Genomic DNA, 12,208 nt, shown 5'->3' on the forward strand with positions numbered 1-12,208 from the left:
ATCTGGCGTGTCATTTTACGATTTAGATTCTACTTTAAGCTTTGAGGTCACGTATACAAATAAGAAAATGTGCGCTTAGGAAGTCAGGTTTTATTCCCACTCAATGTCTGGTATAGTGAGCACTATGAAGCAGCTAGAAAACACACGCACACAAGGCATCAGGAAAAAAAAAATGAGGTTAACATCCTAGTGTTGATTCTTCCACGCATAAGCGTAGCCCTGGCCGGGTTCAGGGGCCTTGTGAGACAGGCGCTTCCCGGGCGAGACCTCCCAGCAGCAGGGGACGAGGGTGGCCCAGAGTCCCCCCGGGAACTAAGCGGGACGCGGTCAGGGCGGCTGGGGTCGCTGGTCCTGGCCCAGGATAGCGGGGCAGACATTACGTGAGAGCGAGAGGACGGGAACCCGCGACCCGGCAACGGTACCCAAGGAGCTCCCAGCGCCTTCATGCTCCCCAGCTGGGAGGGGCGGGGCGGGGTTGGGCAGGGCGAGCGCGGGCGTTGGCTGCGACGGCAGCGAGGGGGTGGAGCCGCGCGAGGCTGCGCGCTCGTCGCTTTCCTGCGCTCGGGGGCGCGCGGCGCGGGTCCGCCGGGCTGTGGGACGAGGCCGCGGCGGGACGTGAACGCCGCTGGTGACCCGGGCGAGGAGCTGGGTGCCCGGGCGGCGGCAGAGGCGTGGAGGTGGGAGGCGGGCCCTCGCTCGGCTCGGCTCGGCTTGGCTCAAGGCTTGGGCGCTGCGGGCTGAGGAGACAAGGCGACCGAGGTGGGCGAAGAGAGGGCGCGCGGCATCCTCTTGACGGCCGGCGGCGCCCGCGGCCCTCAGCATGTTCCGCGAGGCGAGGGTTTTCCTCCCGCCCGTGGGCTGAGGCGGCGCCGGCGGCGGCCAGGAGAAACGACATGCACCTGCCAGGCGCGGCTTAGAGGACGCGGCAGGCGGCGAGTCCCGGCCGCCCGCGGGAGGGCTTGTTTCGCCCGGACGCCGCCGCCTCCCGTCTCCCGCCGCCGCCGCGGGCCCGAGCGGAACGGCGGGGTGGGCGCCCCGACATGGCGGCCCGGAGCGCCCCGAGCTGCCACCTGCGGCTCGAGTGGGTGTACGGCTACCGGGGCCACCAGTGCCGCAACAACCTCTACTACACGGCGGCCAAGGAGATCGTGTACTTCGTGGCGGGTGTCGGCGTGGTGTACAGCCCTCGGGAGCACCGGCAGAAGTTCTACCGGGGCCACAGCGACGACATCATCAGGTACGGAGGGGCGGGGGCGGCCGCCGTCCCCTTGAGACCAGCGCGCCGAGTTTGCACTTGCCGGTCCTTCTGGGTGCCCGTGACCCGCTCCTTCAGGGCGCATCGCCCGGGAGAGAAACCCGCAGCCATCTGGTCCCGAATCCGCCCTGTTAACACCGGAGAAATGCTTTTCCCCATCTTCGCGTTCTAGAGTCTCTCCCTCTCGGTCGGTGCGGTGACACCAAGTCCGCTTATCCACTGGGCGCTCGGTTTTCTGGCTGTGTACCCTTCTTCTTCCATCAAATTTGTGAAATGTACAAAAGGTTATTTTGGTAGCATTTTACTCCTTTAAATCCCTTCGTTGATTTCTTATTCAACGAATTCTTAAAGCGCCCGAGGGAAGTCCTTTACCTAGTAGAGGACTGATAAAAGTCCCCTAAGCTCTAGGCTGGTCCTGGGGAGGGCGCCCAGGATGGCATCCTGGAGGGCTCTCATCTCTTGGCCATAATGATTACTTGAGGTTTCACTGCCTGCTGTTATCAGCAGATAGAAAAGAAACCCTGGCAACCTTCAGGCAATTCATTGGGCTTTAAAATGTGCACACCTATAGGCAGTTTGGGGATAGGTTTGATCCGAAGAAGGTGCTAAAAATAATTCTGATTTCCAAAACTGTTTCCTTTTCAATAAAGCAATGCTAAATAAATATACTTTTGTATTTTTAACTTAAATCACAGTTTTGTCTTCATTTTAATTCTTTTGTGGGCGGCATCTTAAAGTTGGTCCCAGTGCCTGTTTACATTTCTTTAGTGAGCAGTGTATTTGAAATGTAATTTTCAGTCAGTGTCTCAGCAGAACTTTTGTGGCAAATAAAGTTAAAAGCTGCAGAAATTATTCTTGTCCATTGATTATTGTCTCAAGCACAGTGTATTTGTCGTTGATGATGGAGAATGTGTTGTAAAACATTTTGAAACTGTGTGTGTGGTGGGGGGGGTGCGCGCTCGCGCTTGCTTCTTCTGGGTTTTTTTAAAGAGATTCTATGATTGGATTTGGTTACTCAGTTTTATCCCCATGTCTATTTTCCACAGAATTTAAATTGTGCATTTCAAATCCAGTATCATGGTTTGATGTCTTGTAGGCAAAAAACTCTGGCACTTAAATTCTGTAAATAAAGAAGATCTTCTATTTTGCATGTCTGTACATTTATGCTCTGTAAGAGGGAAAAGGAGGCCTAGGACAAACAATAGGTAGGGCAAGATGGAGTAAAGATAAGGAGACCAGAAGCTGAGATTGTGGAGTAGGAAATGAGATAGTTTTGGGTTCAGTTGTTTGTTGTTATTCACCCCAAGAGTAGAATTTACTCCAGTTCTTTGTCTTTTTCCCTGATCCTTTCCAGTTTCTCTCTTCTTTTCCATGTGTTAGTTCCCCGACAGTTCGGGGATAGTAGCCTTATATAGTTGAAGCAGCCTTGACTGAAGCCCTCCTCCAGATATTCAGTCTCTTAGGTTCGATTCAGTAGGTGGGGTAGGTAGGTGTGAAGGATTTTGAAGTGCACTTCTATTGTTTTTACTACTTGGTAGTTGAGAGCAATATGGTATGAAGATCTTCTGAAACTAGATATGATTTATTTGATGGGGTAAATGATGTTTTGTTTATTCTTCCAGAAGTAATTTGAAGCTATATTATGTCACACTGCTTGAATTTTTATAATTGTGTTTCAGTAAACTGTAAGGAGGTGATGATTTTGCCTTCCTTTGGTATATATACATAGTTGCACAACCATATATGTAGTATCTCAACGTGTTTCAAAATTGAGATTACTCAAATTTTTGTCATAATTGGATACTTGCTTATGATTTTATGCAAAGGATTCACCCTTAAAATAATTTATAACAATAAAAAGTTTTCTTGAAAATTTAAATGGGGTAGTAAAATCTGAATATATCGCATCCTGAAATTGTGGCACAAATTTAGTACCGTACTAAGACTGTAACTTAGAAATAGCTCAAACTGTTTTGGAAATTTTGTTTCAGACAGTAATGGTAGAGATCATTCTTGTTTGTGAAATAGATCAGGAAAATGTTCAAAGCTTTCAAATTTATTTCAATTCAATGTTTGAAATACAAATATAGTTACTACTCCAGTAATTTTTCAATTCTGTCACAGCAGAAAATGTAATATTCATAAATGTGATGGCATGGTGGAAAACTGTTGCTGTAATGTTAGCCTTATTAGTAAAAAGTATAGTTTTTATCATCTGTTTTGTTTTCATACTTGCTTGAAACTTAGGTAAAACATATGAATTGAATATAACTTAGTCTGAAGCTAAGACTATACCAGAATGAGCAAGTCGTTGTCTTTAGGTTTTGAAAGTGTAGGTGCCATATTGGTTGTAGACTAAATAGTGATCAGTTGATTACCAGTTCTGTCATCTTACTACATCTAGCATTGCCAGTGGTGGTGCCACATGACTTTATCATTTTGCCTGTGTTGCATGTAGTTGTCTTACTTCTTTTTATTAGGTATGTATATATATAGTAATGTGTCCTTTAGTTATATTTATTTCAGTATTACTGACTTATGTAGAAATTAGTTTCACTGTCAGAAATAACACAGGAATTTTAGAGTCACTTTTTCTTTCTTAATGTTTTTTTTTCCTGTGTCCCAAGTTATATTGATAAAATTCTCTAGTTATTAAGTGTTTATTACAGGCTTAAGACTAAGTTATAAAATAGACTACTAGTAGTTTTAATATACGATGAACATCTGTAGCTTGGTCTATATTTTGAAACTTTTGCCAGCTGTCTTCCCAAAGGATACAGTAGCTTTTAAAATTAATTTTTCTAGATACTACCCATCAACACATTTTTGACAAGTTTGTGCTTGAAGTAGTGAATGTTATTGATAGTTTTCAAGTCATATATCACCAATGAAGACCACTGATGGAATGTAGTTACCTTGGTGCATTTTGTTACTACTTTTTTTTCCTTTAGACAAAATGAAAGGTGTAGTAGCTCTTCAATTGTGGTAGGTGGTGTTTTTAAGAAAGAAAACTGATCAAGCTTCATCATAATCTAGTAAAAGTGGTTTTTAACAGCTCTGTATTTATAGTATGGAAATTTCATTTATTCAACACAAGTCAAAATTGTCTTGAAAAAGCGTTTCAGAATGTATGATGTCTCCATGGTGGATCAGTACTTTTTGTGTTTATGGGTTGAGGGTAGCAACTTTTTAAGGTCTGGCAGGAATTCCTGCAAACCTACTTGTTGTCTACTTAATGTTTCCAGATATATGGTCAATATTTCCCAAACTTGACTGATCAACAGAATCGTTTAAGGAGCTTTTTGCCAGTTTCTAGCCTTTTCATCAAATGCGCTGAGCTAGAATCCTCTAGAGCTGGATCCCAGAAATTTGTTTTTCAAACAGTGCCCCAGATGATTCTGTTTAGGAAACATGTTGCCAATCTGTATCCCAAAACATGCATGCATAGAATTCTTAAATAAGCAGTTTGAGAAATGGGTAGAAACCCTCCCCTCAAACCTGATACCAGAATTTTCTTAAGCATTGTGTAATATCTAGAAGCAATACTTCATAAAGTATTAGATAACATACAGATTTAGTAGAACGCCCCTGTGTTTAAGTAACTAGAATTGGTGACCTGAACTTTCACAGACTATTTAATAATTCTGTTCTGTAAGATTTCACTTTATGTACTTGGATATCAAAATATTTATGGTTGTTTTTCAAATACTGCATAATTTAAGAGATAAACTTAACATGTTTTCAGGCAAAGGTTGCAATTATCCAGAATAATAGTTCAAATTGTTATAAATGTACATTAAATATATCTTTATTATTTACTTGGGGAAAAGACAAATTTTACATTTGTGTTATAATAACTTTTCCTTTATTATTTTATAGTGTCTAATATATAGATAACTAGTAAAATATATTTGGATATAAATTAAGGAAAACATGGTAAATAAATAAATTCTTTGAAGCTATTAAGAAATAATAGTTTCTTAGAAACTATTAAGAAATAAGAATAGTTTCTTAGAAACTATTAACTTACTATTCTTTCAAGGTCTTTTCACTCATCAAAGAAATATTTATTGAACATCTTTGTGTAAGGATCCCAGCTTTAAGGTATTAGGAGTTTAAGACACTATCAGTGAAGTAAAGAATTACTTAGAATACTATGTTTACTAGGGATAGCGGTATGTACATGGGCACATAACAGTTAAAGTGATGTTACCTAGTGAATAGAATACCTAAGCTGTCTGGATCTTTAAGGAAAACAGAGAAGTAGTCATCAGAAGAAATGAGTGAAGGCATAGCATTTTGAGAAGAGGTAACATCATATGCAATCGTCTTATGTTAAGAGAAAATATCTGAAAAAGTTGTTTGTACTCACTATCTTCAGTTCTTTTTCTCCCATTCAGTCTTAGCTCTGTTCTATTTCACCCTAGCAACTCTTGTCAAGGTCACCAGTGACCTCCACAGTGCTATATCCAGTGGTCAATTCTCTGTTCTAATCTTATTTATCATCATCATTTGCCACAATTGGTTATACCCACCTTCTTAAGACACTTTTTTTTTAAAGATTTTTTTAATGTGGACCATTTTTAAAATCTTTATTGAATTTGTTACAATATCGCTTCTGTTTTATGTTTTGGTTTTTTGGCCCTGAGGCATATGGGATCTTAGCTCCCTGACCAGGCATCGAACCTGCACCCCCTGCATTGGAAAGCGAAGACTTAACCACTGGATTGCCAGGGAAGTCCCTTAAGACACTTTCTTAATTGGTGTCTGGGACACATCTTAGTGTAAAAATAGGTATTTCTTGCTTTACTTATTCTTTCAGCAAATATTTATTGAGCACCTATTAGTATTTACCAGGGACTATTTTTAGCACTAGAGTTATAGTGGTGAACCAAGCAGGTGAAATTCCCAACCCTCATGGAACCTATATCTACTGGGGGGAGATAATAAACAAGGTAAATTTCATATTTATATACATAATAAATATGTATATAGTGTGTACATATACATGTTATCTATTATTTTTGTATATATAGTGTGTATATCTATCTATATCTATATAGTATGTAAAGGCTAAGAAAAAAACAGGAAAGTGAGATAGAGACTACTGGGAAGAGTTTAGATAGGTGTTTGGATAGGGTAGCCAGGAACGCCTCACCGTAAAGTATACATTTAACGCTTGAGTAGAGACTTGGAGGTGAGGGAATGTGCTGTGTGGCTATGAGGGAAGGACATTTCAGTCAAAGGGACTATCAAGTTCAAAAGCCCTGAAATGGAATGCCTCATGTGCTTGAGGAACAATATGAAAGCGTGGCTGGAGTGCAGTGAATTCACGTGAAAGTAGTAAAGAAATGAGGTCTGATGAAGTAATGGTGGTGGGAGCAGATTGTGTACGACCTTACAGGCTTTTGAGAGGATTTTAGCCTTCCCATGTGAGGGAGATTAGAAGCCATTGGAGTAATTTAATCAAATTAGTGACATAATTTGAGTTAATGGTTTAACAAGGTCACTCTGGCTCCTATTTTGATGACAGACTGAGGGAGAGGGATAGGATGGAAGCAGAGAGACCAGTTAGGGGACTGTTCTAAGACATATTGGTGGCTTGGACCAGAATGGTTACAGTGGAAGCAGTGAGAAAGGATTAGATATATTTTGAAGATAGAGGCAACCTGATTTACTGATGGACCAGGTATAAATTGTGACAGAAAAGAAAGGTCAATGGTGATTGCAGTTTTTGGCCAAACACCTGAAAGAATAGAGTTGCCAATTACTGAATTAGCAAAGACTGTGGCAGGAGCAAATTTTCTGTTTTGGGAGAAAGGGAAGATCATGAGCTGTTTTAGAAGTGTTTTGTTTTAGATGCTAATAGACAACCAAGTGGGGTTGTACATTAGGCAGTTGAACATACATGTCTATAATCCAGGGAAGCATTCTGGGCTTTGAGTGTTATCAGCATCTGGATAGTATTTAAAGCCATGAGCCTGGATGAGACTACTGAAGGAGTGAGTATGGATAAAGAATCTGAAAAATGGATTCCCGCGGCCCTCTAACATAGGGGAGGTGAAAAAGAACTGACAAAAAAGTGGCTAGAGAGGCAGGAAGAAGACCAAGAGAGTGTGGGGTCATGGAAGTCAAGTAAAAAGAGTTTTTCAGGGAGAAGGAAGTGATCAACTGTATCAGGTAAGGTGAGTAGAGCTTCACATCAGTGGAGATGTTGGCTGTTTTGCAATAATTACATTGTAGTCACGGGACTGTCCAGGAGACTGTGTATGTTCAGATGATCAGTGAACAAAGAAAGAAGTCATCAAAATGAGTCATGTCATTATTAGTGTGCAAAACTGGCCTCCTTGAAGATTTGCTCCAGCAGCTTCTAGTTTGCTTGGTTATTTAAAAAGTGGCACATGGGTGGCAGCTCTAGATCCCTGCTGTTCAAAGATGTGGTCCTTAGACCAGCAACTTCAGCATCACTTGGTAGCTTGTTCGAAATGCAGGTCTCAAACCCTACGCCAGGCCTACTGGATTAGACTCTGAATTTTAACAACGTTCTCAGGTAATGTTTTGGGTTTGAAATATTAAAGTTGTGGGTATTAATATCAAAGTTTGAAAAGCACACTCTTGATCAGTGGTTTTCAAAGTGTGGTCCTTTAACCAGCAGCATTAGCATCACCTGCTAATGCTAGCATTAGCACCTAACTAGGTGTTAGAAATGCAAATTCTTGAGCTTCACCCCAGACCAAATCAGAAAATCTAGATGGGGGCCCAGCAGTCTACTTTAATCACCTACATGTGATATTGATATATTCTAAAGTTTGAAAACCATTACTCTAGATTCTTGATTTTCAAACCTGGCTGCATATTAGAATCACTTGGAGAGTTAAAGCAAACATAATAAAACATAATAAAACCACCAGCGGCTGAGTCTCATCCCTAGAAATTTCAATTTAATTTATTTAGGGTGGGTCTCAGGTATAGTTTCTTTGTTGCTGTTTGCTTCTGTTTTTAAGCTTCCTAGATGATTCCAATAAGCAGCCAGGGTGGAAAACCACTGCTCTAGATATAGAAGTAATCCATGGTAGTGGGCTGGGAAGTCAAACTCAAGAAACTCAGGGCCTACCCAAATTTATTCATTTATTATTATGCATTATATCACAATATTGATCATTTGCCAAGTATTGAGACCCCTTTAAAAATTTGGTCCTATTACCTAAGGTCCATTTGGAGACTTTTTATCAAAAAAAGCAACCCTTTGTATTGTTTTCCATTAATGGATCTGCCCAGTGTCATCAGTGGCTGAAAACATGAAAAGACAGATACCTTGCATCATCAGTCCAGAAAAATGCTTACTCACTGGGGACCTGGAAGGTTCACTTAATGGGCAAAATTATGTGCATCCTGGATGGTACCAACTGAAGTGTAACTCCATGCCCCAGGTGTTGATTTCAGCAGACTCATAGATCAGTTGTAGTGGGTTTGGGTCAATGATTTGGACCATGGAAAGCCCAAGATTGTCCATTAATAAATTTCCATTTTGGAGCCAGGATCTGCAGTCAGAAATAGACCAAATATCCAATATGTTAATATTTGAAGAAGCATCTAAACGCCCCTCAGAAGGACAGATCATCCCCCCTCTATGAAATTCTAAAGTGGACATATTCACAAGGACGGTTGAAATAGCACCCTAGATTCATGTCCAATGAGAGCGAGGTAGCTGAGACTGCATGTTGCCACTGACAGCTGACTGGCTTCTCTTTAGGCCAGCAAGTGTCCTCCTTTGTGTCTTCAGTATGAATCAGTATTCTGGAACAGTATAAGGACTGGCAAGGGGTTACACCTAGCCAGTGTAAACAAGCTGCCTTGGCTGCAGTGGTATCTATTCTAATTATAAGGTGGCACACGGTACCACCATATTGGCCAAAGACAGCAAGAAGTTGTATGAAAGGCTTAATAGCTCCTGGATTTCCTGTCTACAATATCACCCTCTGTGTATTGGATTATTAAAAGATCAAGGGAAATATAGTGCCCACCTTACAACACTGGCATGCATATCCATCTGAATTAGTAAGCATGGCGGAAAAATACTAAAAAATTCTTAGAATGAGGGGATAGGCAGTGGGACTGGAGATGGACATTGGATCCTGGATCTAGCTGTTTTTGAGGCCACAGGCAGGCTCAATTCATCATAACACCACTAAATTCTAAAAAAAATTTTGTTTTGGGATGGGTGGCTCATAATGCTGGATTGGCTAATAAGAGGTTGTGATTGTAGGAGGTGTTAACTCATTTCACTCTAAAAGTTCCCTTGTTCTTCACAATCAGGGAGAGATACCTGATTTTACTTTAATACAGAGGCTGGGGATATAGAAACAAAGCAAAGAGGTTGGATGTGAGGTAAGAATTCTGGATTGTATCATTGCCAAGGTATAGATGGGTGTTCAGCCTCTTAATGGAGCCCAAGAAAGGGAGAGGTCATAGTCATGGGTGCTGAAAACATGGAATGTGTGGCAGAACAGGAGCACCAAATTGAACTTAAAGGCCCAGAAATAAATTTTTGTTAAGAGAAGTGTATATAACCTGTTCCTCAGATCAGTTAGAAGAACTGAGATGCACGGTTGCCATAGGTCTCTTTGTTGAGGAAATCCTGCTGCTCTTTCTGTTCCTGGGAATCACGTACCTATTTCACCTCCCAACCAAAGAGGACATTCATTCTTTATCTTTTTTTCATTACTATGAGAGGACTTTCTTTCCTGGTCAGGAATACAGTACTAGACACTACTGCCTCTGGTGTGGAAGCTCACATTACATATTCATTTCAATCTGTGGAGAGTAATGACAATTGCCACAGGCAGTTACTCCTAAGAATTTTACAATTTTTACTCAGTATGATGTTGCTTGTGATAATATTAAATTAGCCACAAGATGATGGTGTAACCAGGTCTAACCACCTCAGTGTCCATATTTTTACAGATATTAAGGTTGATCAGGAAGCAGGGTATAATTCCCAATTAGGAGTGGAAAGTGGAAGGCTATTTTAAGTCTTAGAACATAGGTGATAACTAATTACAGAGTCCACAGACTGGTCATCATTACCTGGTTGCAGTATGACTTTTCTGATTATTAGCTAACCCGTGGACAATGTATATAACACACAAAGCACCATAGAGGGTGGCACTACTAACATGGTAAGAAGTTTTACCTGGAGTCTGGATATTCGATTTAGATTGCAAGTTGACATGCACCTGCAAAAGACAATTTTTGCAGCATACAAAGAGACCATGTAGGAGTCTGAAATTGACATAATAGGGAATATGAGAGGTTTGGTAGGCCCCCTCTTAGAGGGTGGTTATTATATTTTAAAAATTATTGATACATATTTATAATAGAAAATAGAAAAATATAGAAAAAGGAGAAAAAAATTTACCCACAGTCTTGTAATCTAGAGATATTACTATTGTGTTTTAGATTATTTCTTTTGAAGTCTTTATGATACATGTATCATAAGACTTTATTTTTTTAGAGCAGTTTTAGGTTTACAGCAAAACTGAGAGGGAAGTACAGATTTCCTGTATTCTGCTGCCCCCACACATGCATTACCCCACACATGCATTGCCTCCCCATTGTCAACATCATTGACTAGAATGGTACATTTTATCCAAAGATGAACCTATATTGACATATCATAATCACTCAAAGTTTACAGTTTACCTTAGGGTTCACTCTTGGTGTTGTACATTCTGTGGGATTGAACAAATGTTTAATGACATATATCCATCATTATCGTATCGTACGGAGTATTTTCACTGCTCTAAAAATCCTCTGCTCAGCCTGTTCACATACTGACCCTCCCTGCAACAACTGATGGTTTTTTCTTTTTTTTAAATTGGAGTGTAATTGCTTTACAATGTTGTATTAGTTTCTGCTCTACAGTGAAGTGAAGCAGCTATACGTATGCATATATCCCCTGCCTCTTGGACCTCCCTCCCACCCCCGCATTCCACCTATCTGGGTCATCACAGAGCACCGAGCAGAGCTTCCTGTGCTTTATAGCAGGTTCCCACTAGCTATCTATTTTACGCATGGTAGTGTATATAATTACTGACTCTGTAGTTTTGCCTCTTCCAGAATGTCATATGGTTGGAGTCATATAGTATGTAGCCTTTTCAGATGGCCTTCTCTCACTTAGTAATATGTATTTATAGTTCCTCCATGCCTTTTCTTCGCTTGATAGTTCATTTCTTTAGTGCTGAATAATATTGTATTGTCTGGATTGACAATTGTCTTTGACATTGTCTTTCACAGAGTAGAAGTTTTTTATTTTAATGAAGTCCAGCTTATCAGTTATTTCTTTCATGGATCCTGTGTTTGATGTTATAACTAAAAAGGCATCACCAAAACCAAGGTCATCTAGGTTTTCTCCTATGTTTTCCAGGAATTTTACAGTTTTACAGTTAGGTCTCTGATTCATTTTGAGTTAATTTTTGTGAAAGGTATAAGGTCTCTGTCTAGATTCACTTTTTACATGTAGATGTCCAGTTGTTCCAGCACTATTTGTTGAAGGAGACTATCTTTGCTCCATTGTATTGCCTTTGCTCCTTTGTCAAAGATCAGTTGATTATATTTATAGGGGTCTATTTCTGGGTTCTGTATTCTGTTCCATTGATAAATTTTGTCTACTCTTTTGCAAATACCATATTGTCTTTTTTTCCTTCTAATTTTATTAAGTTTTATTTATCTTATAAGTGGAAGTTTGTGTCTTTTGATCACCTTCATCCAATTCCCCCACCCACCCACCCGCCTCTGGTAACCAGAAATTTGATCTCTTTTTCTGTGAGTTTGTTGGTTTTTGAAGTATAATTGACCTGCAATACTATGTTAGTTTCTATTACACAACATAGTGATTTGATATTTCTGTACATTTCAAAATGATCACCATGATAAGTCTAGTTAATTTGTGTC

The 12,208-nt window shown here is 40.5% G+C and overlaps 1 protein-coding gene across 3 annotated transcripts in view; it reads left to right on the forward strand.

The window, feature by feature from the left end:
- The first annotated feature begins 1,040 nt into the window (after window positions 1–1,040).
- Window positions 1,041–12,208, forward strand: part of EML5 (EMAP like 5) — a 164,124-nt gene continuing 152,956 nt past the window's right edge. For all 3 annotated transcript variants that reach the window (XM_060097957.1, XM_060097956.1, XM_060097955.1), the window contains exon 1: window positions 1,041–1,237. In XM_060097957.1, the coding sequence (XP_059953940.1) occupies window positions 1,041–1,237 (197 nt within the window). The remainder of the gene's footprint in view (window positions 1,238–12,208) is intronic.

Source organism: Mesoplodon densirostris, chromosome 4 (assembly GCF_025265405.1).
Source record: "Mesoplodon densirostris isolate mMesDen1 chromosome 4, mMesDen1 primary haplotype, whole genome shotgun sequence".
NCBI lineage: Eukaryota > Metazoa > Chordata > Mammalia > Artiodactyla > Ziphiidae > Mesoplodon > Mesoplodon densirostris.